At 32.6% G+C, this 27,074-nt stretch overlaps 5 protein-coding genes across 5 annotated transcripts; all 5 read left to right on the top strand.

The window, feature by feature from the left end:
- The first annotated feature begins 5,453 nt into the window (after positions 1-5,453).
- Positions 5,454-11,143, top strand: LOC130675818 (cAMP-dependent protein kinase catalytic subunit 3). The gene is made up of 5 exons (XM_057481686.1): positions 5,454-6,928; positions 9,199-9,361; positions 9,499-9,762; positions 10,189-10,519; positions 10,609-11,143. Exons 1-5 carry the CDS (start codon positions 6,838-6,840, stop codon positions 10,753-10,755), a joined length of 996 nt encoding a protein of 331 aa, XP_057337669.1. The 5' UTR covers positions 5,454-6,837; the 3' UTR covers positions 10,756-11,143.
- A 412-nt stretch (positions 11,144-11,555) lies between these two features.
- Positions 11,556-16,237, top strand: LOC130675756 (protein artichoke-like). Its single transcript, XM_057481598.1, has 3 exons — positions 11,556-11,706; positions 11,795-13,296; positions 14,573-16,237. Exons 2-3 carry the CDS (start codon positions 11,809-11,811, stop codon positions 16,097-16,099), a joined length of 3,015 nt encoding a protein of 1,004 aa, XP_057337581.1. The 5' UTR covers positions 11,556-11,706; positions 11,795-11,808; the 3' UTR covers positions 16,100-16,237.
- An 874-nt stretch (positions 16,238-17,111) lies between these two features.
- Positions 17,112-18,513, top strand: LOC130675755 (leucine-rich repeats and immunoglobulin-like domains protein 3). Its single transcript, XM_057481597.1, has one exon. It carries the CDS (start codon positions 17,173-17,175, stop codon positions 18,511-18,513), a length of 1,341 nt encoding a protein of 446 aa, XP_057337580.1. The 5' UTR covers positions 17,112-17,172.
- Positions 18,514-19,031: 518 nt separating this feature from the next.
- Positions 19,032-27,074, top strand: LOC130675754 (protein artichoke-like). Its single transcript, XM_057481596.1, has 4 exons — positions 19,032-20,678; positions 21,994-22,843; positions 22,937-23,116; positions 25,399-27,074. The coding sequence occupies exons 1-4, from the start codon at positions 19,202-19,204 to the stop codon at positions 26,948-26,950; spliced, it is 4,059 nt and encodes a 1,352-aa protein (XP_057337579.1). The 5' UTR covers positions 19,032-19,201; the 3' UTR covers positions 26,951-27,074.
- Positions 21,675-23,562, top strand: LOC130675814 (leucine-rich repeat-containing protein 15-like). Its single transcript, XM_057481680.1, has one exon. The coding sequence runs from the start codon at positions 21,759-21,761 to the stop codon at positions 23,118-23,120; it is 1,362 nt and encodes a 453-aa protein (XP_057337663.1). The 5' UTR covers positions 21,675-21,758; the 3' UTR covers positions 23,121-23,562.

Genomic DNA, 27,074 nt, shown 5'->3' with positions numbered 1-27,074 from the left:
GTAATTCGTCGTCATCAAACCCGAGTGTGTACGATGTATAATTATTAGCCTTAGACACTGTCAATGGCACTGGAAGAATTCACGGGGTATTTTAACAACGAACCCGTGGAGCTCCCGTGTCATACACAGCGTCTGGCCATTCGACAATAACCACACTTGTAATCAGTACCTGGTCACGATTTCCGTGACATTAATTGCACATAAAAATGCTGCAGCGTTATCGATAACTTTTCATTTCACTACAGCAACTACCGAGTACTAGTTACTAGCAACTAGCTGCTAGCTACAGCTACTAAAAACTAACTACCAACTGCTCAAAGCCTTCTATTCGTGAGACTTAACACTGGCTCCAGGTATAAAATAAAAGGTAATGTAATCAAAGGTGTATATTATTTTTTTACACGTTCAATTCTATTGCAGCGAATTATTCATTAAGTTATAGCGGCTTAGTTGGAGCTGCTAACCGGCAGCACAAAGCCGATGGAAAATTTTCGGGCTCCTACCCGAGGACTGTAATGCATTCAAATGCCTCAGATTTTCTACAACAAGGAGGCACGGAATCAACACAAGTTCAAGAGGTTACACCGTCACGAATGGCTTGCTATTGTACTTGTGTTAGTCTCCGTACAACTCTTGTATACCTGTATATATATTTATATATATATAATAGAGAGAAAGGAACTTTGGCGTTTCATGAATCATGACGCATTTATTTGCGCCAAATCAAACTCAGCTCAGCTCGAGCGTCTTCCAACTCAACATCACATCACATCAAAGTTCAACGTTCTTATACTCTACCAACTACTAAACCCACCGTTCTTGTTTAGTTCTTATTCTCGCGCATAGTTAACCATCTAACTTGTATATGTATATGTACATATATATATACGTTATTCTGATTCTGATTCTGAATAAGAAGCCACCGGTAATTTTTAACTCGCACACGCGATTACGTGAGAAAGAGGGCTACAAAGCAACGCCGGGAACAAATCATACTTTATGATAAATTATATAAATATCATCATTATTATTAAAGTTTTTTATTTCACATTGTAGAGATTATTACGCGGTGAAATATTTATATGAAAAAGAATGAAATCAATTTTTTGAGATGTTTTGTTTGAAATAATAAATTGAAAGTAAACTTTTATGTGCGCACAAGGCATTTTGCGTCGAGGCAAATTGATGTTGCGAAATGACAGTCTTTTGATGAATTCGTCGTGGTTTTATATAGCATCTGTCGGCTTACCAGGAGGACAAACTGCAGGTGTAAGACTGCCGCTGTCTTGTAATCTTGTTCCTCATTTAATATATCACCGTTGTTCAACAAGCGTTATAAATAATAATAATAATTATTATTATTATTATGAACAAAAAGAACAGATCGATTGAAGACAATCAGCTAATTCACAGAAGTATTTTAAAATAATTATTATTAATATCTATCATACACGTAGAAGTGTTACCTGTTGCCATGCACCTGTTGCTGGTATTTTTGTCCAAGCAGATATTAATGCATAATTATATAAATAAATAAATAACTTAGCAAGTAAAAATAAACTCTTGCATAATATTCGAGATCCTGAGAGTTTTAAAAAAATAATTTTTATCAAAATGCAAACGTTTTTTTTTTTTTTTTATTATTTTAATATTTTATTTTTAACGCAGTTTTAAATATTCAGTGAAGTAATTGCTGTTACGAGACAGTCGAGACAAAAAATATGCTGGCAGTAAACTACGTTAGTAAAAATTAGTCGGTATAAATTAAATATACTTGTAATAGTACTTTGGTAGTGAGTTATTTTGTTGTTAAAGAAAATCATGAGGCAGCGGAATATATTATGGATTGATGTGTTTCAGTAAGAGGGAGATAGAAATAGTACAAGAGCTGGTGCCGTGAACTTGACGGTCTTATTGTTCGCGGGCAGCGATGCATAAAGCCGGGCTTCCGGTTTCGGAGCCGCGCTCCCATGCTCCTGATGTGAATCGTCATACCGACTTGATAGTCACCTGCGACTTTAAAATTCCCCCGTTTGCCGTCATTACTTAATTATTATTTTATTTTTATTAGTATTCATTTATTTAATACTTTATTTAAGTCAATGTCAGGATAATTAATCACTTGACGCTTTGGACGCCGCAGTGATTGAAATAAATTCACGGTTTTTTAACGGGTATAGAGCAAAAAGACAGATTTCTCTTTAGCTCAAAAAGTTTTGATTTCACCGCCTGGAGGAACAAAAAAAAACGTAAGTAAAACAAGAGAGAGGGCGATAGACTGGTCGTGGTCACGTATTGCAACAATCGGAAATCAAAGAGAAAGACAAGAGAGCAGGGCGGAAGTGGCTGTATAGGGGCCCTTGGGGGCCCTTTTGCCGATACGCACGAACGCGGCGCCCCCATAGATATAAATATACATACATACATACATACATATAACATCCATACACACACATATACATACATTTATATATTAATGTGTAGGTATGAGCGATGTTGTAGACACTTGTAACTTGAATATATTTGCCGTGTGGCAGATGGCTTAAAAAACGCGATCGGCGGAAACGCTCGGCCAGTTGGAACGGCAACCCGTGGGATAGGAGTTGACTCGGTTGCTGTACCGGTGGTATGGCGAGCGGTGGATGAAACCAACGCCTGGGACGGAATCACGACGACGACCACGACGCCTGGGAACTGGAATTTCTTAACTTCTTCCGACAATACTTGTGTTGCTTTGTACATACATATATATATTGTGTATGCATTTACATCTACATCTACACATCCAGACACCGTGTAAGAATGTGTTGTAAGAAAGACCTCAAGACTTTAAGAAGGGCTACAGCCCCGTTACAAGGTAGTTATGCGCTCCTTGGTTTATGTTATTTTATTTTTTACGGCTGACTAAAAACAAAAGTTATTACTTTTTTTTATTCTTTACTTCTATTCTATCCCACTTTATTCTTTATCGAAATCACAAACATAGCAGCTCTTATCATTACTGACGACTAAGTGTTTTATTTATAGATTTTATTGTTGCGCGGTGTGGACTTGGGACCCGCATACAGTTGTGCGGGTGTTAACCGGGCTCGGTTATGTTCAGAGAACCCGAAAGAATGGAACAGAGTTAAGGTCTACCCGGAAACCAGCGAGTCTAAAGGGAATACAAGTTTAAATTGTTCATGTACCTGCGAACATAGTCCACAAGAGTAATTACTTTGCTGAGTAAGAGCCAGTACTTGCCATAAAATAAATACCGTCAGTATGCACACATGCAGGAGTTGTCTAATGCCTGGTAATTGTTCGATATAAATAAGTATGCATTGTATATTTAAATAAATAATCGTTAAAATAATCCACGGTTTTAATGTTAAATGTTTTTTAGAACTGCTCGAGTTGTCTCTGCCCCTTGGGAAGCTAACAAAAGAAAGAGAAAATATCGGCATGGACTTGAATGAAGGTTATTGTGCAACACAATCGCAATAGACTTCCACGAACGGTGGACAATTAAAATTATTATAACTGAGCAAAGACCGTGAGCGAATAAAATGCGAACGTTGTGATATATATGTATATATATATACCATTGGTCTGTCGCTGTATCGTGTCGTTACTCCATTATTGCCTGACGTCCGCGTACTACAAGAGAAGGCCATCGGTTATAGAGTTAACTTATAAAACTCGCAATCACTCGCGGCTTGACCTCGCGCGAGATAGCCAGATAAAATAATTGATTACTAATGTAATATCTAATGTATGTAATATATAACGGCGACAAGTCGATTGATAATATTTTTTCATGCATATTAAATAATAATATTAATCAAGTCTGATATATTTCCCGTGATCCTGTCGTCAATCGCCAGCAACCGCCGTTACCTATTGCCAATTGCACGACTAAATATTATTTACTAGCCATTACTTGTTATTACTGTCCGCATGCTCTCTGTTTAAGCCTTTTAAATTAATACTTTATTGTCTTGCGGGTAGTCTGTTGGTCTGAGTCGGGTTTTTTAAAAAAATCCAAGACTAAGAACGCGAGTTGTGGGCGGTTAAGATGTGACAGTACTTGCAGTGCACACACCGCAAAACGTACGTTGTTATTTAACTTCTCTCCCTCTTTTGCACACTCATCAAATTATTTTATAATTTTATTTCATTTTTCCTCGGCCTCTATACTGAAACTCAAGACACACAAACACATATTTTGCCTAACAAATGATACTGCTGTGAGTAATTGTTTTAAAAGTACGTTATTAAACTCTTGCGCGGATTCACGGTTTAAATTCTTTACCAATTTTTTAGCGACTATTTATTTTTTTTTATTTTTTATGACAATCTCACGCAACCACCTCATTATTTCCTGCATTTCAATCAGCATACTTGAGATTTTTATTTATTCCTTCAAAGAAACACTAAAAATTCCACAATTTATCCACTCATATAATTATATAATACAAGACTCAATACACTTTATTTTTATTTGTATTTTTATTTATTAAAAAAAATAAATTTTTCAAGATTTATCGATCGAGCGGATCTAGATATTGATCTATAAATGGAAGCTTTATGAATTTACCAACAGGTGGATCGCTAATCGATCATTCAAATTCAAAGTCCTCGCGTGTTCCAGAGTCAATAGTAAATATAAAAATGAATCACCGGTGAAAAAAAAGCAGAGCTGACCAGAGCAGATTAAAAAAAGTGGGACATTGATGATAATGTTTGTGATTTTTATTTTGTCAATGAATCGGCTGCTTTTTTTCACTTGGAATTTTTCCAGATTACGTAGGCGACGGTGAATTGGCAGCTATTATTGGCAACTGTTCCTTTTAATAACAACAACAATAATAAACATAATAATGATCTTTATAATTATAATAATAATAATAAGCTAGTGTACAATAATGCGGGGGCGGGCGTCATTTATAACGATCTGGCAAGATTTTCACTTAATCATCGATATTCCAGGCGTATATTTGAATGCTAAATAAAATAAGGAAATAAGTAAATTAAAGATCAGAGACGCGTTAGTTTACTGAGAGTTCTCTCCTGGTTACAGTATGTGGATAAGAGATATAATAAATAAGAGTAGAAGAGTGGAGTTGATTTCTATCAGAGCAAGAAGCCGAACAATAAATTTAAAGTCTCAGGAATAAAAGAGACGTAAGTCGGGCATAGCGATTCCTGTGAGATAATATCGCGCCCAGTGGCGTCGGTGGCGATCACTTTGGGTCTGGACATGGGCCAATTCAAAAATAAGCCGAAAACTCCGAGTTACTTTTCGAGAACCAAGTACGTCACTGGACACTTGTATTTTTTGTCTTGAGTTTTGGTTGCGTCACTGGTGTTGGTGTTTGTATGTTGGGAGAGTCTGGTGCTGGTATTGGTACTGATTTTATACGAGAAAGCAAACCCTCTACTCAGCACATCGGTTTTTCCCACGTGTCTGTTTGTTATTTATCGTAGCATTTTAAACGGTAGAATACATAGAGATGAAAATCGTGGATCGGAGCAGGAGCAAGCTGTTGGTACATCGGTGAGAGAAAGGGAAAAATAATGCCAAGTGAGATGAAAAGTTTGAGAGCAGCTGTGCTGGTTGGGATGGAGAAAAAAGAGAGAGAGAGAAAGAAAGATCTAAAAGAGAGTGGGGACCAAGAGGGACAACAGATCATGGTTTAGACAGTCGCCAGTAACAGTTCTACGATGCTCGGCTTCAGAGACGCGATCGAAATAAAATATCGAAAATTTTTTTAACTTTTTTTTTTACCTTGATATCTGATAAAGTAATTTATAAATAATAAATAGCCCACGTAATTCTAAGGCTCCGTTTAGTTATTAAGTTTGGCATTTAAACTCACGTATACAAAAGTTGCAAGCGAAAGGGACAAGTGGTAGAAGGAGCTATTAATGCAAATTGAGGGCACGGAAAAAACTTTCTCCGTTAGAGCCACGAGCTTAAATTATTCCACGTCTCGGCAGACGATCGATTTTATTTGTTACAACGTTTTTTTTTGTTAAGAGTAATGATAAAAACGAGCTGATAAGTGACACGTTAAATTGCCCGAACGGAAGCCAGTGAAGCAGCCACTCGCTTATTATTATTGCACATATACACACATATATACATATATATATGTACATAAACAGTAGATTGCGGAGGTGGATTGTATGAACATACACATTACATCTATAAACTTTGGTTGTGTCGATGGAGCTGGTCAGTCGTTTACTGTCGCTAGATCGTAACAACTCGGATGACGAGTAGGGACACTAAGTCTACTATACCAATACACACTTGCTCAGACTACACGGAAGTCGGTCATTTCGAGTCAGAGTCGCAGTCGGAATTGAGGGTGAAGAGAGTTGTTAGTGCGTGCAATCAGTTGTCGCTCTTTATTCTTTGCTCTAATCTCTATCTGTACCTGTAACTTCGTACCTGGGTTCTGTACCTGTGATTGCTCTCTGCTGGTGTCTAATTAATAAAGAAATTTCAATGTATGCTAATGTTTAGTGATGCTTACATAGGATCCTAAAATTTACTTGACCACGTGTCGTTTGAATTTGACTTTGTACGCATCCGCGAATTGTTTTACGCCTCTACTCTCTACTCTCTTGTATCCACTAAATATTACGCGGTATGCTCAATATTCAGTAATACAAGTAAACGGTGTGTTCTAATAATATACTCTGATATCTTTTGGTGCGTTCAACTTATCCACGTGCCTAGCCCAGTTTGTTTGTTATTTTATTTAAATACATTATACATAAAAGTGCAAAAAAACGGCAGGTGAATAAAACTTTTTTTTCGCGGCTCCGAAATTTGGACTTGTAAATATGTCGGGTGAAGGAACTTCAGACGAAGAAGGATCGCAGGAGGACTCTGGGAGATACGATATCGATGACATGGAAATAATAAAAACTATAGGTGAGTTATTGACGGTAGATATTTATAAATATGTATCGAGTATCGGTTTGTGGATTGTGATTTATAATTTATTTTTTGTTTTTAAAATATTGTTAAAAAATAAAGAAAATAAAATATGGGTAATTCGAGAATACGCGATCGAGTTACTCGCGCGTCTAGTCGTGACGAGGAAGAAAGTTGAGTAGACATCCACGCAAACAACGAGAGGAACGAGCAAGTGGGCCACCGCTGGAGAGTGAGAGGCCAAAGTATATTTAACTCAACACCTCTTAGTTGGTTTATGTCTTGCTCTATGTCTATAACTATTGCTAAGAAAATTGTCACCCGATTTCTTAAGACTTCCCAGTAATTTTATAAAATTATTATTATTAGTACCAATAAACTATAGACTAACATCGTGTTTATAAATATTCAGCCAAACAAACAGACGGAAAATGTAAATATGAAAAATTATGTACGCAGAAAAAAAGGATTTCTTGGCGCAAGAAATATTTTTCATTTTAAAATGAAAACAAAAATTTTCTTAGGATTACAATGAGAAAAAAAATACTTTTATTAACAGGGATTATCAGATATTTTCGGCTGAGTTTTTTTCGGAAACAAAATCTCTAAATACAAAATACAGACCGCACATTGATGCATTACTGTCTAATCTAGCGGTGCGCTTAAATTGTTTGACAATATTCGTTTGTTTAAGAGAAAAACTCGGCCAAAGTTTCCATTTACTGCACAAGTGTAACAAAGATAGTACCGTTCGTGGACTTGAGTGTAAGAGAGAGAAAAGTACGAACCCCTGTTAAGAATATTTACTCGATACAAGAACATATATTCGTGATAATTTTCGAGAATATGTAATTTTGTCTCAAGAATTCGTCGAATTGATGGAAATAATTTTTATTTAATTCAAGTAAAGTTATTTTTTTGTTTACTCATAATATAATATCAAATTCATATAATAACAACAATAAATTCGATGCTCTTTTCTCAAGAAATTGATAATTAATAATAATAAAATAAATATTTTGTACGAATTTTTTGAACCCAGAAATTCTTGTTTGGACAATATTATTTTATTTTTTTAGTGTAGAAAAAAAAATATTGGCGTAGTAAATTTTTTCTTACCGTAAGAAAATTTTTGTTTTCAACTCTCAATTCAAAAATATTTCTTGGAGCAGTAGAAAAAAAAGTTATCTTGAGTCAAGAAAATATTTTTGATGACAAACGTTTTCGAAAACTAACTCAGAATTTTCTTGAGCCAAGAAAACTCGTTTTGGTCAGAGGAAATTTCTACTTTATCTGAGAAAATTGAGGCTTTCAAAAAAATTTTTGGGTAGAATATTCTCTTTTAGCTGAGAATTTTTTTTCTGTGTAGCAATGCGTTATAACAGGCCGCCTTTATGTTAACAAGGGAAACGTTTTTTTTTTTATATTTATTTTTAACCTGTCAGTAAGATACTTTCTCTTTATTTCTCTCCCTTGAGGACCGTAAGTTTAAATGACGCATGTTGCCCTGCAGACCGTCAAACAAGTTTCGGATTTGCAGTAAACCCATCTTCCATTTCCACTGTTTATTCGCAATACTGTAATACGAGTAAGGTAATAATTGAGCTTAAAGATAATTAAGGGATTTGCTGAGCATACTAACAACAATAATGACAGCAATATCTGTTATAGTAAAAGTCATTAAAGTATAATGTTGCGTAGTAAGACGCTGCGGTTGCGGAAAATTATAAAAATATACAAACACTGTAAAAATGTTTATACTATTAAATTTAATCTGCCATCTTTCTGTCATATTAAACAGCTGGGCTCGTGATGTACCGTTTTAAAACAAATTTTAATTCTTTTGTTTATTTATTTTTTTTTTCATTTGCGGAGAAGCTTAGCTAAATAGGCGATAAATTAGTCGCGGTAATCTAACAGCGAGTATAGAGAAAGGGTAACCAGCGAACTTGTTGCGAATTGCAACTTACCGGAAGCTCTTTTTCACAATTACACCTGTCTCTGGTCGTTAACAAGCAGACTGTGGATGTTAGCTGTCATAAGCGAGACTATTAACTTGCCAATTTCGCTCATAATATTTATATCAGATGATGTTGATGTTGATGATGATCATGATCATGATATAAATGAGTGGGTGACTTGTCTAGCTCTATAGGTCTTTAGTAAACTGGACGAGATGGAGGACATAATTGTTTTAAATAAATATTTATTGCCTTAGATGATTTATATGACATTATTCAGACCAAGATGCTCCGATTTGCTTACAGGAACTGGTACCTTTGGTCGAGTCGTTTTATGCAGACATCAAGGAATACCACTGGCACTTAAAGTCCTCTCTATGGTTGACGTAATACGGCTTAAACAGGTGGAACATGTGCGGAATGAGATATCTGTCCTAAAGGAGGTCAAACATCCCTTCATCGTAAACATGTAAGTGATGCTTATTAATGTGTAATCAACTCACATCATCGTCGACGGTAATTTATTCATTACTGGACTGGTCACTAATTTATTCATCACGAGACATTTATTATTTGAGGCACTAATTAATTATATTTATTGCCCAGGCTGTGGAGCGGCAGAGACGAAGCTCGCGTTTACATGCTCCTGGAGTTCGTGGCAGGTGGCGAGCTCTTTTCGTACCTACGGGCAGCTGGAAGGTTTTCCGGACCCACCAGTTGCTTCTACGCTGCAGAAATAGTCTCTGCGTTGGACTATTTGCACTTGAAGCACATCGTCTACCGTGACCTCAAGCCAGAAAATCTTCTGTTGGACAGCCAGGGTCATCTAAAAATTACGGACTTTGGGTTTTCAAAGAAACTCACTGACAGGTATGCCATGTACTTGTGAAAAGTAATTTTTTCTGATTCGCGTAGACAAAACAAGCAAATCATTGATAGCGGAAATTTATTGGCGTAAAAATGTCAAATTGTAAAGTGAGGTAAAATTTAAAAGAAATTTTGGCAGCATCTGAGAGGCTTTTTGTGCTCGTTGCAAGTTGATCGAACCAGATGTGCTTGAATAAACAAGCTTTACAACTTGGCCTTTATTGCATTTTATTTTTGGGACGTGTTTGTTAAAACGGTACTGCTGTAGGGAAGTTAAGTGACGATATGAGACAGTGAGTCGTTAAACAAGTTCCTGGAAAAAAAAATATATTTAGAAATTTAAAAATATATTTAGAAAAAAAAAACCCGAGTTTTATTCTGTCAATCGTGTTATACTAATCGGCTTATTTTTATTTTTTTTTTTTTTAGAACATGGACGTTGTGTGGAACCCCAGAGTATCTAGCGCCCGAAATAATTCAGAGCAAAGGACACAATAAAGCGGTAGACTGGTGGGCGCTGGGAGTGCTTATCTACGAAATGTTAGCGGGCTACCCGCCGTTCTTCGACGACAATCCATTCGGGATTTACGAAAAAATTCTCGGAGGCAGAATCGAGTGGCCAAAGCACGTGGACCCGATTGCCAAGGACCTGATCAAGAAGCTGTTGGTTGCCGACAGGACCAAAAGACTCGGGAACATGCGCCAGGGTGCCGAAGACGTCAAGAGGCATCGGTGGTTCAAGCTCATCGACTGGCAGCTCGTAAGGACCCTCTTATTTTTTTTGTTTCGATTGGGCTCAAGGGCACTGTTTGTCTTGACCACTGTATCATTTATTTTCTCCGTCCCCAGGTACCCCAGAGAGCCCTCACGCCGCCAATAAGACCGAGAGTAAAAGCTCCTGAGGACGCCAGCTGCTTCGACGATTACCCAGAAACTGACTGGCGCTCCCAGCCGCCCTTGCCACCCGATCAGTTGGCTCTTTTTCAAGACTTTTGACCAACGACTTACGTTCATAGATTATAAATACTCTTTTAACCATGAGTTAACTCTTGATGGTGCAAGTTATCATTAATATATTAATATAATTGCTTCGACGAGTGATTTTTATTACGAGTTTACTTTATTTTTTATTTTTTTGTAAATAGATATGTTGCGTGGTGTTGAGAGATTATATTTATTGTTAAGCAATCCTGGTGCTCCAGGTGTCGTTAAGCCTTTGTAAATAAAATAAATCGTGCCGTTTAAATAATTAAAAAAATATTAATTGCGCTTTTTATTTCATAATTATTCAAATTCTCTGTACGCTATCGATCCACGGAAGCTTCGAACTAAAAACGGCTGTAGGTAATTCAGTAAGAAATTTTTTTATACTCACTAACTCACTCACTCACCCGTTCGCTCACTATTTTTACGACTCCTCTGAAATGGAGTCATTAAGAAAATTTAATTTGAAAAGTTTTTTAATTAAAGAAATTTTTTTTAACGCAATGGAGTTATCAGAAGCGAAGAATGGAAAGACGTCCTCACATTCGACGAGAGATGGCGGCGGCTGCCCGCAAGTTTACACGAAGTAAAAATAATTTAAAGAGAAGAAAATTTTCTAAATCGATTATTGACCAGATGTCATGTCTTTTAATAAAAGTCGATTGGGAAATTAAATTTGTTTTCAGGGAGCGTCTTAATCATTATTATTTAATAATCTTTATCAAGCGTTCACGCCTCCGAAGGCCGCATGATAAACCGATTTAACCTTCCGGCAACTATGCACTTGACTCGCATTGCAAGTTCATTGAATAACGATAATCTAGGCGATGATGAGTTTTATTAATTTTAAAAGTTTTCGTTTAAAGCCGGGTCGAAAGAAACAAAGAACGAGGTCGATTACGAATCTATAAAAGCCCGCTAATTTTATCCCCATCACATATTTAACACCCGGAAGCTTTACGAGTAAGTCTACTTTATATTTATTTAATATCCATTTCTTAAGCCGGTCTAACTGCTGCGATCGTTAAATAACTTTTTTATTATTTTTTAGATAAGACGGAAATAATGGCTGGGTCGTTAAAAAATACGATGCTGAGTTTTTTAATTCTCTATTTATTGAGCGAATCCAGTATTGCTTACACAGGGCAGAGGATATCGTTTCCGATGAGATACGTCGATCGTTCGATAACGATTCCTTCGTCAGTGTCGGAAAATATTTTGCTGCCTACTGGAAAATGTCAGGATTTGACGAACCGCGATTTGTCGTTGTACTTGCCGGGATGTGCGCCCGCGACTCTCTACCCCGGGTTCATTGACAGCTCCCGGGTGTCTTGCTTAAGCATTCCGGACAGTTTGATTGGCCGCATTGCCGTTGGTTCATTTGACGGGATGCCGAATCTGCAGTATCTGGATTTGTCGCGAAACCGCATTGAATTCTGCGACGTTTTGCACTTTGGCGGGCACAATAATCTGGTGACGCTGATCATCGACGAAAACAACTCGCAGGGTGAACAAATAGATCTAGTGCTCTCGTTATCAGACTGTTTTCCGCGAGTGGAACATCTTTATCTACGTAAAAACTTTCTCACTGATATAAAAGCACCGCTGCAGAGATATTTTCCATCATTGACTCATCTCTATCTGTCAGACAATCGATTGAAAGGCAGGACATTTGATTACCTCGAGCTTCCACTCACCTTGACCCATCTACACCTGGAACGTAATTGGATCCGTCGAATAGATACTCGAGGATTGATAAATCTTTCTTCGCTCTTCCTCGATGGCAATCGAATCCAGTCTATTTGCCATTTGCAGTGTCCCGACGGTTCTTCTCACCTGAGTCTCCGCCATACCAATCGACTCCAGTTTTTATCGCTCTCGCGAAATGAAATTGGCTATATTGAATGCGACAGCTTCGATGACACTCGTTTTCTCAAGAGTTTAAATTTAGCCCACAATAAAATTGATTCTATTGCCCAGGGGACTTTTGATGTTTTACAAGACCTAAGAGATTTGTCTTTGAGCTACAATCGACTTGTGAGTTTGCCAGATTTTAGAAACCTCAGGATGATAACGAGCTTGTCATTGGATCACAATCTAATAGATCGTATTCCCTCGGGAATCTTTTGCAATCTTTATCATCTCAAGTGGCTGTCAATGGGTCAAAATCACATCAGAAGTGTTGCCGTGGATGCATTTGTTAACCTTCCGTCGCTGGAGGAGCTTGATCTGTCAAACAACGAGCTCACTTACCTTCCTTACGGCTGGGTCGATGCTAACACACGTCTAAGACACCTTGACGTCCGGGGAAACCGGTTCACTAGGATCGAGGATCTCGCTCTAGACTGCGCGCTAAGTCTGACTCATCTTTATCTCCAAGGCAATCCACTGACCCGAGTTGATACACCCGCTTACTGGCGACTTGCTCACAATGTCAGTGTTTATTTGGAATACGGCTCATCAGTGCATAGAGAACCGTGCTATGTGCGATGCGATCAAACATATAGAGAGTACGTTATACCTCGGGTAACTTCTGGTGATGAGTGGACTTGGTAGAGCTAGTTTAGTTCTCGAGTAACTAACGAGCTACACTCGCTGGAGATTAGTTTAGTGTAGGAAGCGGGTTGAGTTCGGGTTCGGGTTAGGGGTTGGGGCTAGAGGCTGAAGCGGGTGATGGGGTTGAGTTAGACAAATTGGTGGCGAATTGTGTGCTGATGGAAACTAGACATGAACAGATCTATTTAATGCGAGTGTAGTTGCCAGCATGTTAGTGTACAAGTTTAACTTGTTAAACTGCTCATATTAAATCTTACTTACTTACGATGATTATTGTTTTTTTTAATGACAGTTTTCCAGCCACAAAATAAAAAATTATTTATTCTTTTACTGTTACATGAATCAAATCTTGGATCCATTAATTATTTTCATCAACTAAAGTTTTTGAAATAAGTTTACTTTGTCTATAAATAGAGAATATTTTTACGTAACTTCTTATCTTCTCGAATATTGAGTTTTTTTGCAAACATTCTTGCGTCTTTACTCAAGAAGTTGATTTCGAAAATAAATTTATGATACTTGTACCTGATTAATAAATTTTTTGGAAATTTTTTTGATTGATGACTGAACGAGAGGAGTCTTAACTATTTGATCATCGGAGTTAATCCTATGAAACTGACAGGTTTGAATACTGCGCTGGCGGCTGTGTTAGAGAGCGTAATAATTGATTTTGTGCAACCGAAATGTTCTAGCACGTTTGGTCAATATTGACACAAAAAATTTTTAATAATTTCGACGATTAATATTTTTAAATTTCCATTATTAATTTTTATCAATCACTTCCATCATAAATGTTATGATTTAATAAAAAAATTGCAAATGATTCATATCTTTATTTGATTTTCAATAAAAATGATGATAAAATTTTTTTATCTTTTTTTTTTTTTTTTTTTTTTCAAATATTTTGTGTAATTATAATCATCAATTATTTTTTTCCATGGCTAGATTTAAATCAGTTTATTGTAAAACAGCAAAAGTTTGTATGTTTTAAAATAAATAATTTTTTTTTTAATCTTATCGAATTTAATTCTTGGAGCAGAGTAATTAAAAATTAAATATCGAGAGCTGTGCTCTGTTTCTATCATGTTGAGAGTTGAACGTTGTTATCAAAATTCTTCAGAGGACAGTGATATCATTGTATGAAAAAAATTGCGTTGGTTTATGATCATACGCATAGCAACGTCCGAAATTCACCATAATTCAGTTGGCTGAGACACTTTGGAAGAGTCAGTCAAGAATAAAAAATTTTTTCTGTCAATAATTTATCTAGTAATTAAAAATGTTTGGACATTGCGTTTTATTTTTAACCATTTCTTGGTGCATTTCAGTTCATTGCATCAATTTAAATATCAGTGAACCGATTTTTATAAATCATGACTGTATTTGTGACAGCGAAAATCAATCTGTCTTAGATCTTTCAAATACTGGATTGATGCGTTTGAAGAAATCTTTTGTGAACAGTTCTGTTATAACGCATGTGTACTTGACTGACAATGATATTTGGGAAATTGACGAAGGTGCATTCGATAGTCTGCCGAATTTGGTTTATTTAAATTTGACCGGAAATTTGATTTCGTTTGATCAATTAAATTTTGGTGATCAGTCAAAAGTTGAGACATTGGTTCTGGATAATGCGATAAGAAATCCGGTTTATAAAAATTCTACTGATCGGAGTTCAAATCATCAGTGCAGTGGAGTAAATAATTTCAGAGATGCAAGTTCAGAAAAGGTCAACACGATCGAACTTAAAAATAATATGAAGCTTCCGCAATTAAAAAAATTGTATCTTCGTAATAATAACATTGAATCCATAAATGAAGAAAATATTGCATCGTTAAAAGAATTAATGCCGAGTATTACTCATCTTAATTTGGAAGAAAATCGTATTTCATCAGTGAGTTTCATTAAATTTTTACCGTCAACTGTGACGGATTTATATTTACATAATAATCGCATATCTAAATTTGAAAGTGTGTCTTTAAATAATTTAAAAATTTTGTCATTAAATGAAAACGAAATAAAAAATTTGTGTGGCAGCTATGGAAATTGTGATGGAATGACATTAAAAAGTGCTGTTAATTTAGAAATTTTGTCAATTTCAAAAGTCGGACTTAAAAAAATAGAATCAGATTCATTTGAAGATTTAGGAAATTTATTAATACTGGATATGTCTATTAATAAAATTGATGAAATTGTTAAACATACATTTGACAATTTGACAAAACTAATGATACTAAAATTGGATCACAATGAATTAGTTCGGTTACCTGACATTTGCGGTTTAAAAAATTTGGAATCATTTTCAATTTCACATAACAAAATAAAAATAATCGACAAATCAATTTCTTGTTTATCAAAAGTTAAAGAACTCAATCTCAGCAGCAATATTTTGGATGAAATAAATTCTGAAGCATTTAGCAGTTTTATTGAGTTAGAAGAACTGGACCTTTCGGGAAATAAGCTCGTGATTTTACCAGACAATTGGATTCCACTGAAATCAAATCTGCAGTACTTGCACTTAAACAATAATTTGTTTGCAAGTCTTGCAAGCATGTCGCTAATCGAAGCCAAAAATTTGAGATCTCTCAACATCGGGAAAAATCCATTGAAAGTGATAAATATCAAAATATTGAAGGCTTTACCAGAAAATACGACAGTGGACATCGAAAAAATAGGTTGTGAGCAATGCGAGATATGTCAGCAATGTAAGCAATGTAAAGATCCACCACTCTGGGGATCTATTTCACATTGTCGAACTTGTGGCTTCTTTTGTAACAATTGCGACCCCTATGATAAATAGTAAGAATAATACCAAAAAAATTTTGTATTATTCTTAAATATCCGAAGAAAATGTTTTTGACTATAATTCTAATTTTCAATATCAATTACTTAATCATGTATTTGAAATTCAATAATAAATAAATATCCTCTTCATGTATTCTTCATCCAAAAAAAAAGTAAATATTTTTTCATAATTTTTGTTACTTTTCAGATGATTTTTTTTTTTTAAATTTAATTCGTATAAAAATAACTGTAGATAATTAATTATAAATAATTATTATAATCGAGTGCATGTACTGCTGATATTTTCGATAGCTAGTAGACAGTAAGATAATAAAAAGAAAAAAAAATAAACGGTACGTATAAAATTACATTATCATTATATTTTTATCAATTTGAATTCTCGAAAAAAAATTATATGGTCATGATATTTTTATTCTATTCATTTTATCCATTTATGAAAGATAATTTCGATATAAAAATTATAAATAAATAAATCTACTGGTAGTTTTTAATCAAAGTAATAATTAAATTTATAAATATATATTTTGCATATTAGAATGTATTGTAAGTTAAGCGAAGTATACTTTGTATAGTGATAATTATCTATATTAATTAATGAGAAATTCTTTGAAACTACCCGACTGATAATATACCAATGTATGTCAAATGTAAAAAAGCGCGTTTCTGCCACATCTTTTTATCGGATCGCCTACAGAAATAATAATTAAGAAATTTCATGACTCTGGTACTAATTATTAATTTGTTAGCTTGTTATACTATTATAAATAAAAATTATGAATTCTAATTATCGGTCAGGCATTAAAAAAAGCTAAAAAAATTTTCACACAATTTTGAAGTGTTACTTCCGTTCAAATTTCTTTAAGAAAGAGCCTTTACTTCAAGATTGAAGATTCATTATAAACCAGTTGTCTAAGACATTCGAAAAGAGTCAGTCAAAAATAACAGATTTTACTTACTAATTATTTCTCTAGTAATTAAAAAATGTTTGTGCATTGCGTTTTATTTTTGACTATTTTTTGGTGCATTTCAGTTCATTGCATCAATTTAAATATCAGCGAACCGATTTTTATGAATCATGACTGTATTTGTGACAGAGAACATCAATCGGTCCTAGATCTTTCAAATAGTGGACTAACGCGTCTAAAAAAATCTTTTGTGAACAGTTCTGTTATAACGCATGTGTACTTAACTGACAATGATATTTGGGAAATTGACGAAGGTGCATTCGATAGCCTGCCGAATTTGGTTTATTTAAATTTGACCGGGAATTTGATTTCGTTTGATCAATTAAATTTTGGTGATCAGTCGGAAATTGAAACACTGGTTCTGGATAATGCGATAAGAAATCCAGCTTATAAAATTTCTAATCCTCGGAAATCGAATTATCAGTGCAGTGGAGTAAATAATTTCAGAGTAGTAAGTGCAGATAAGGCTAATACGATCGAACTTAAAAATAATATGAAACTTCCGAAATTAAAAAAGATGTATCTTCGTAACAATAATATTGAATCCATAAATGAAGAAAGTATGGCTTCGTTAAAGGAAATAATGCCAAATTTGACTCATCTTATTTTGGGACGGAATCGTATTTCATCAGTGAGTTTTATTAAATTTTTACCGTCAACTGTGACGGATTTATTTTTACATAATAATCGTATATCTCAATTTGAAAGTGCATCTTTAAATAATTTAAAAATTTTGTCATTGAATGAAAACGAAATAAAAAATTTGTGTGGCAGCTATGGATATTGTGATGGAATGACATTAAAAAGTGCTGTAAATTTAGAAATTTTGTCAATTTCAAAAGTCGGACTTAAAAAAATAGAATCAGATTCATTTGAAGATTTAGGAAATTTATTAGTACTGGATATGTCTTTTAATAAAATTGATGAAATTCTTAAACATACATTTGACAATTTGACAAAATTAATGATACTAAAATTGGATCACAATGAATTAGTTCGGTTACCTGACATTTGCGGTTCAAAAAATTTGGAATCATTTTCAATTTCACATAACAAAATAAAAATAATTGACAAATCAATTTCTTGTTTGTCGAAAACTAAATTCATGAATCTCAGCAACAATATTGTGGACGAAATAAATTCTGAAGCATTTAGCAGTTTTGTTGAGTTAGAAGAACTAGACCTTTCGGGAAATAAGCTTGCGATTTTGCCAGACAACTGGTTTCCACTCAAATCAAATTTGCAGTACTTGCACTTGAACAATAACTCTTTTACAACTCTTGCAAATATGTCTTTGAAAAAGTCCAAAATTTTGAGATCTCTTAATGTCAGGAAAAATCCACTGAGAGTGATAAATATCAAAATTTTGATGGATCTTTTAGAAAATACGATAGTAGATATTGAAGAAAGAGGCTACGAGCAATGCGTTGTCTTTAAGGGATAGTTGATATATTATTGATAATACGATATATTGTTACTTAGTATTGGTTTAAAATTTTTTTCGAGGCTTTAATAATAATATTATTCAATACCAATTATGTAATCATATATTTGAAATTTGAATATAAATAAATACCCATTTTATTAATATCTTTCATCCAACAACAAAAAAAATGCATGTATATTTTTGATGATTTCTTTTATTCAAATTTAATTCGTGTATAGAAATTACTGTAGATAAGTAATTTAAATTAGTAATGAATGTATTGATAATCAAATGCATGTCTTGGTTATCAATTTAAATTATTATCTTAATTAAAAAATTAATCATTTTCAAATTTTATCAAATTTACTTCTTGAAGCAGAGCTACATATTTTAATATTTGCTTACAATCATGTCACGACGTGTTTATTTTAGATAGTAACTTAAACCGAGAACAGTTTATGCTTACTAAAGCCTCTCCATGTTGTACAGAAGGAGACATTATTTGTTATCAAATTTCTTCGGTGGATAGTAATGTTATTGTATGAAAACGATCTCTTCAGCTCATAATATGAGTGAACGTATAGTAGCATTTAAAACTCATCATATTTATTCAGTGTGTTGATACACTTGAAAAGAGTCAGTCGTATAAAAATATTCAAAACTTATTGCTTTTAATTTTATACTTTATAGAAATATATACTCAAAAATGTTTTTGTGTAATGGACTTTTTCCGATAATTTTTTGTTTTATTTTGGTGCACTGTGATTTCGCATTGACTCAGAATTTTGATAATGGAAGTTCGGAAGATCAGAATGTCAAAGAAGAAACTGTTTTAGATCTTTCAAATACTGGGATACTCCATTTGAAAAATCCATTTTTGAAAAGTTCTGTTTTAACTGAAATCTTTTTGGCGGATAATAATATTTGGAAAATAGACAATGGAGCTTTTGATAGTTTACCGAATTTGAATTACTTGGACTTGAGTGGAAATTTGATTAAATTTGAAGAATTGAATTTTGGTGAGCAGTCGAAAATTGAAACACTAGTTTTGGACCGAGCAATCAGAAATCAAAATCCTGATGCTTATCCTTCTGTTTTCAGCGACGAGTGTTCTAGAGTTAATATTTATAGACATGCAAGTTCAGGCCGTGATAATATAGTTCAATTTACAAGTTCGTTAAAACTGGAAAAATTGAAGAAACTGTACTTGCGCCAAAATAATATTAATTCAATCAACTTAAAAAATGTTGGATTATTGAAAGAAATAATGCCAAATATTACTCATCTTTATTTGGATGATAATCATATGTCATCAGTGGATTTCATTAAAATTTTACCAGCGACTATGACTCATTTGTATTTAGACAACAACAAGATATCGAAATTTGAAAGTGCTTCGATGAATAGTTTAGAGTTTTTAACGATCAATGGAAATCGAATCAAAAATTTGTGTGGCAGTTACGGACAATGCGAAGGAATGAAATTAAACAGTGCAGTTAATTTGCAAACGCTATCAGTATCAAATGTTGAACTCGAAGAAATTGAATCAGATTCATTTGAAAATTTAGGAAATTTGCGCTATTTGAATATTTCTCATAATAAAATTGTTAAAATTGCTAAACATACATTCGATAATTTGACAAGTTTGACGACTCTGGATCTAGATTACAATAGACTGGTGACGATTCCTGATGTCTGTGGGCTTAAAAACTTAGAATTTTTGTCTCTGGTTAATAATAAAATAAAAATAATGGACACATCAAGTTTTTGTGGTTTGTCAAAATTAAAAAAATTGAATCTTAGTAAGAATATTCTTGACGAAATTAGTTCCAAAGCATTAGATAGTTTTACTGCGCTAGAAGATTTGGATCTTTCGGGAAATAAACTCGTAGTTTTGCCCGATGATTGGATATCATCAAAATTAAATTTGCGAAGTTTATATTTGAATAATAATTTGTTTACAAGTATTTCGAGTTTATCGTTAACTGAAAATGAAAATCTTGAGTTCTTAAACATCGGTGGAAATCCATTTAAATTGATAAGCATAAAAACACTTATGACTTTTCCTGCAAATACAACAGTAGATATTGGATTCATAAACAACGTACAACCGGCTATCTCAACTACGGAATCATCTTTACATCATAATTGTGAAACTTGTAAGCGTCACTGTTATCCTTTCATATATTGAACCTGAGTATCCTCGTCTCGATGACTATTGATTATGATTAACTAATTATAACATTTATACCTCTATGGATAGTTATCAAAATTTTCAGTATCAATAATATCATATGTATTCTTTTTATGTATTGAAGTATCAAAATATAAATAAAAATATACCTTGTTCATATAATATCCTCAGTAACTAAAAAAAATCCTCATAAATTAATTTTTTATTGTCATATATTTTTTTTTTATTTCAAATTAACGCTAAATGCAATCGAAGATTTCAACAGATACGCAGCTTTGAAAAGGTAAATTCAAAATAAGAAACCGTAAGTACAATTTTATATTCTTAATAACTACTTTAAAAAAATCTATTATTTAAAACATATGTGTAAAGGATAAATATTTTTTTTTTGTTTCTCAGAATAACATTTTATAGTTTGCGATATATTTAATTTGGAACATCAGAGTCTCACTGGTTTTAATATTTATCTGAGAATATTTTTTCCCAATATACTTATGGGGAATAATCAGATCTTATCACAATATTTACTTTCAGATCGTCAATGCGTTGCCGTGGAATCAGTAAATAATTTTTCTTTAAAATTTAATTGAAGTATTAAAAATTGCTTTATAAAAATTTTGTATTTGACTACATTGGGGTGTAGTTTAGTTATTTTTTAAACATCTGTATACTTTGAACTGAGTTGTTGACCTTTCTATCTTCATTTCAACTTCATTTTATTAACTTGACTCATAAAAATTTTATAAATATATAATTTATGATTCGGAGAACTTGATAGAGGTCTATCTTCAACTTCCACACACAGCCACGTTGATAATTAACTCTGAATTTTTTGTTATTTATTTTTAAGGCCTACTGTGAAGCTATCAACAGACTTTACAATATTTTTTTTTCATTTATCAATCAGCATAATAAATCCATTCTCTGATAAGAAATATCTTTGCGTTGGTGATATCACTACTTATTTACAAAACGTATAAGATAGTCTGAATTTACTCAGTTCGCTAAAGGGTCTGTAAGGGATCAGTTGCCTACAAGCATTAATAAATATTATTTTTTAAACTCAAAAATGTTACGTATCGTGTTGTTTTTAACTGTATTATGGTGCACTTCTATGCACTGTAAAATCGAACATTTGTCAAATGAAAAAGAGTGTAGTAATGAAAGTGAAAATGGAAATACTTTAGATCTTTCATATTCAGGAATAACGCGGTTGAAAAATTATTTTATAAACAGTTCCGCTATTACGCACATCAACTTAATGAATAATGCAATAAACAAAATCGAAAATTGCGCATTTAAAGGCTTACCGAATTTGGTTTACGTAAATTTATCGCGAAACAGTTTATCAAGTGGTGACTTTCCATTTGGACTAATAAATTGTACCAATCAGTCTGCTATTGAAACATTAGTTTTAGATAATGTCTATTCGAATTCTTATGTTACAATAACACTAACAGATTCTATAAAATTACTAAAATTGAAGAAATTATATTTACGCCAGAACGATATAGAAAACATAATTTTTGACAGCGTACGGTTGGGTGACATTATGCCAAACATCGCTCATTTGTATCTAAATGATAACATTCTTACATCATTAAGTTCTTTAAAATATCTCCCCATGACTTTAACTCATTTACATCTTGATAATAATCGGATATCAAAATTGGAAATAGAATATTTCAACAACTTAAGAGTCTTAACGATTAATAAGAATAACATTAAAAATTTATGTACTATTTACATAAATTGCAACGGAATTTCGTTGGCAAGTGCGGTAAATTTAGAATTTTTGTCGATTTCAAACTCAGAACTACAAGGAATAGATTCAAATTCATTCAGAGATTTAACAAATTTACGCCATTTGGACTTATCTTTTAATATTTTACGTGAAATGCCAGTAGTACTTCGTTATTTGGTGAACTTGAAGACACTTCTACTGAACAACAATCAAATTGAAACCATTCCTGATATTAGTGTCATAGTTAGTTTGGAACATTTTTCAATAGCAAATAACAAAATAGGATCCATGGACTGTTCAACTTTTAGCGGTCTATCAAATCTTAAAAAATTAAATCTTAGCAATAATGCTTTGAGTAAATTTGTTTCTGGATCATTGGATGATTTAATATTATTAGAAGAATTAGATTTGTCTGGAAATAAATTTTTTACTTTGCCTGATGATTGGATTTCATACAATTTAAATTTGCAATATTTATATTTGGATAATAATTTATTTACCAGTTTGGCAGACTTATCGTTGACAGAAGCGAAAAATCTTACATACTTAAACATCGGCGGGAATCCATTGACATTGATAAATATCAAGTCATTAAAATTTTTACCAGAAAATACAACAGTCGACATTGAGAGCAGAAGTTTAGACTGTTTTATCTACCAGTATCGTTGTCAGAATTATTATGGGTAAGATTAAAAATGTAATGTAATGTAAATGAAATTTCAATAGAAGTAGAATATTGAGACCAAAAACATGGTAAGGGACTAGAAAGAAGTTGAACAAGTGAGAAACACTGAGAATATAAGCCCTAGATTTGTAAGGGGACCCATTTTATCCCCCCCCCCCCATTCCCGCTACAATTGATATGTTATAATTTTATGATTCTTTTTTTTTATTAATTGTTGTAATTTTTATATGAATAAGTCGAAATGTATCGAATATTAAATAAATAATTAATCTATATCTTTAATCGTCAACAAACAATATCAGTACTTTTAAACAAATTTTTTTTCTTCTTTATTCTCAGAAGTTTTTGAAGTTTTAAAATTTATATAATAATAATTAAATTCATAACTAATCATAATTTTTTGTGTGGTTTGAAAAGTATGTGTTACATAATTGTATTTTTTTTATAATATTATAATTGTAGTATAGTTGGATAAAAATATAAAGTATTAAAATGTCACTTTTAATGATAAGTCTCGTCCATTATTTATTAAATTAAGTTTAATGATAATCAAATCTGTAACTTAATTTCTGAATTTTTATTATCTTAAATACATTTTTTAATTTACTGCAATCACTAATTTAACTCTAGCTTTGTAAAGGTAAGTTAAAAAAAATTTGATAATTTTTTTTTTTTATAGAGACTTTATAAGATTTGAAAATTAAAGTTGTCTTACTTATTAATTATAATAAATTATATCCCGTTACTAATTACAAAAGGACTTATATATTTATATCGCGTTACAGATGCCATAAGGGCGTATAAAAATTTTTTGTTTTTTCGGAAATTGATGTAGGGGAGGGTGGGGCAGAGCGGCCCCCCTGAAATTTTGACCAAAAAAAAATTTTTTTTTTTTTCGACTAATTACTATAAATCCGATATGTTTGCGCATTTTTACCCCTACGCATGACATTTGGGGCAAAATGGACAAGCCCAAAATTTTGAAAAAGTGATTTTTTCATATTTTTATCGTCAAATTAAAAAAAAATTATTATAATTCCACATTTCTAGCCCTACGCATAACACCTGGGGCAAAATGGACCAGCCGAAACTTCCGAAAAAATTATTTTTTCATATTTTTCGGCCGTTTCTCTATGTAAGAGACAAATTTGGTCACTAAAAATTTATAAAAATTTAATTTTTTTTTTTAGTTGATAAATTTTTGAAATAAAGTAAAATTATAGAATTGATTTTTTTTTTTATTAAATAACAATTAGTAATTAAGGTAATCGAGAGTGAACGATTTTTTACGCTTTAAAAAATTTTTTTCGAGTAATATAAAACCAAAAATAGTTGTCAAGTGAAAGAAATACATTCTTAATGATGAAAACAATTTAAAAAAAAAAAAAAACGCAAAAAAAAATTTTTTTATCACTTTTTGAAGAAGGGCCGCTCTGCCCCAAAAAAAAAAAAAAATTTTTTTCAGAATTTTGGCAAAATGTCCATAAATTTGTTCGAAATAGGACAAAAGTAAAGTGTTCTTATGGTTGAAAGCCACAAAAAATAATAATTGGCTTAGGGGGGCCGCTCTGCCCCACCCTCCCCTAATTATGTTCTATAAGTATAATAGAGACGAAAAAATTTAGTCTTCGGAACCAACGTGATTGTGAATTTAAAGTATAAGAATGATGAAAAACGTTCGAACTTGAGAAAAATTTTTTTGTTAGTTGAAAAAAAATTTTAATTTAAAAAAAAAAAATTTTTTTTTAAGCATGAAAAAGAATGAAATTTCGAAAAAAAATTTTTTTTTTTAGTATTATACTTTTAGAACATAATTACGTCAATTCCCGAAAAATAAACTTTTTTATACGCCCTTATGGCATCTGTAATGCGATATGCCCTTTCGCCTTTAGGAAACTCTCTAAAGCCAAAAGGGCGTACAAAAATATAAATCCGTTTGGAATTAGTAACGCAATATACGATTTACAATACTATGAGATGTGATATTTTTATTTTAAAATGTAACATGATTCACATTAAGTTTATGCTTACTAAAACACTTCAAACCATGCTGGATATCGGGGGGGGGGGGAGGGGATATTATCAAATTGCTTTATTCTGAGTATTTTATAATGATGTGATTGTACAGAAAATACTTATATAGTATATGGTATAGTTGTATACATATCAACATTTAAAACACACCATGCTTATTTCTATTCAGTTTGCTGAGGCAGTCGTAGAGAGACAGCCGCTAAAAATATTTAAAACTGATTTCTGTCAATTATATAATAATATATAATTCAAAATGTTTGTGAGTAATGTACTGATCCTAATATCTCTATGTGCTGATTTGGTGCAATGTGGTCTGTATCTACGACCATATAACCCGTGTGAACCACAGACAGTTTACATCTCGAGTTGTGAAAATACAACTCCGGAAGTTAAGAAGGCAGATAGAGAAGAATCTGTCTTAGATTTATCAAAGACTGGAATTGTGCGTTTGAAAAAATCATTTTTGAACAGTTCTATTTTAACACACATTTATTTGACAGACAATAACATTTGGGATATTGAAAAAAGTGCTTTTGATAGTTTACCAAATTTAATTTATTTGAATCTGACCGGGAATTTAATTAAATTCGATCAATTAAATTTTGGTAATCAGGTAAAAATAGAGACTCTGGTTTTAGACAAAGGAATAAGAAATCAAGATCATTATGATTATTTTTATTATTCTGATGATGAGTGCTCTAAAGCTAATACTTACAGGGAAAAAAGTTCAAACAGTGATAATATAATTGAACTAACAAATTCTTTCAAATTAAAAACATTGAAGGAACTTTATTTACGCAAAAATAATATTGACTCGATTTATTTAAATGAAATCAAGTCATTGGGAGATGTAATGCCCAGCATTAGTCATCTTTATCTTGATGATAACAGACTTACATCAGTGGATTTTATAAAATCGCTTCCGTTTTCTTTGACTCATTTGTATTTAAATAATAACAAAATATCAAAATTTGAAAGCGGGTCTTTAAATAATTTGAGACTTTTAACGATTGATGGAAATATAATTAAAAATATGTGTGGTAGTTACGGACACTGTGAAGGAATGACTTTAAAAAGTGCGGTCAATTTGCGCATACTATCAGTATCAAATACTGGACTTGAAGAAATTGAATCGGATTCATTCATAGATTTGGTAAATTTACGTGACTTAAATTTGTCTCATAATAAAATAATTAAAATTATAAAACATACTTTTAATTATTTGATAAATTTGAAGACTCTCTACCTTGATCACAACAAACTGATGACTGTTCCTGATATTTGTGGCCTCAAGAATTTAGAATCTCTCACTTTAACACACAATAAAATTAAAACCATCGGAAAATCGAATTTTTGTGGTCTTTCGAATCTGAAGAAATTGAATCTTAGCAATAATTTACTGAATGAAATTGAGGCTGAGTCATTTAGTAATTTAGTTGCGCTTACTGAGTTAGACCTTTCCGGAAATAGGCTTGAAGTTTTGCCAGATGATTGGCTTTCATCGAAATTAAGTTTACAATATTTATACTTGAACAATAATTCGTTTACAAGTATTGCAAGTTTGTCGTTAACTGGCATTAAGAATCTTGAATTTTTGTACATCGGCGGAAATCCATTTAAATTGATAAATACGAAAACATTGATGAGCTTCTCTGCAAACACGACTGTGGATATTGGCGAAATGAGCAGTGGACATTCAGATATGTTTTCGACAGGATCTTCTTCATATTTTTCAATGTCATTGTCACTCTTGCTCGTATATTCATACCTATTTATCTTATTATGTCACTACTTGTAATAGATACTGTCGATATTATCAACACTAATTTTTTTTCAAATTTACTGTCATATTAATTTCAATTTTTTTTTACTGTAATAATTTATGTAATACTGTAATATTAAAAAATAAATATATATCACCT

Source organism: Microplitis mediator, chromosome 10 (genome assembly GCF_029852145.1).
Source record: "Microplitis mediator isolate UGA2020A chromosome 10, iyMicMedi2.1, whole genome shotgun sequence".
NCBI classification, from domain to species: Eukaryota; Metazoa; Arthropoda; class Insecta; order Hymenoptera; family Braconidae; genus Microplitis; species Microplitis mediator.
The sequence above is the reverse complement of the archived record's forward strand: the minus strand, read 5'-3'. Positions and strand labels throughout refer to the sequence as shown.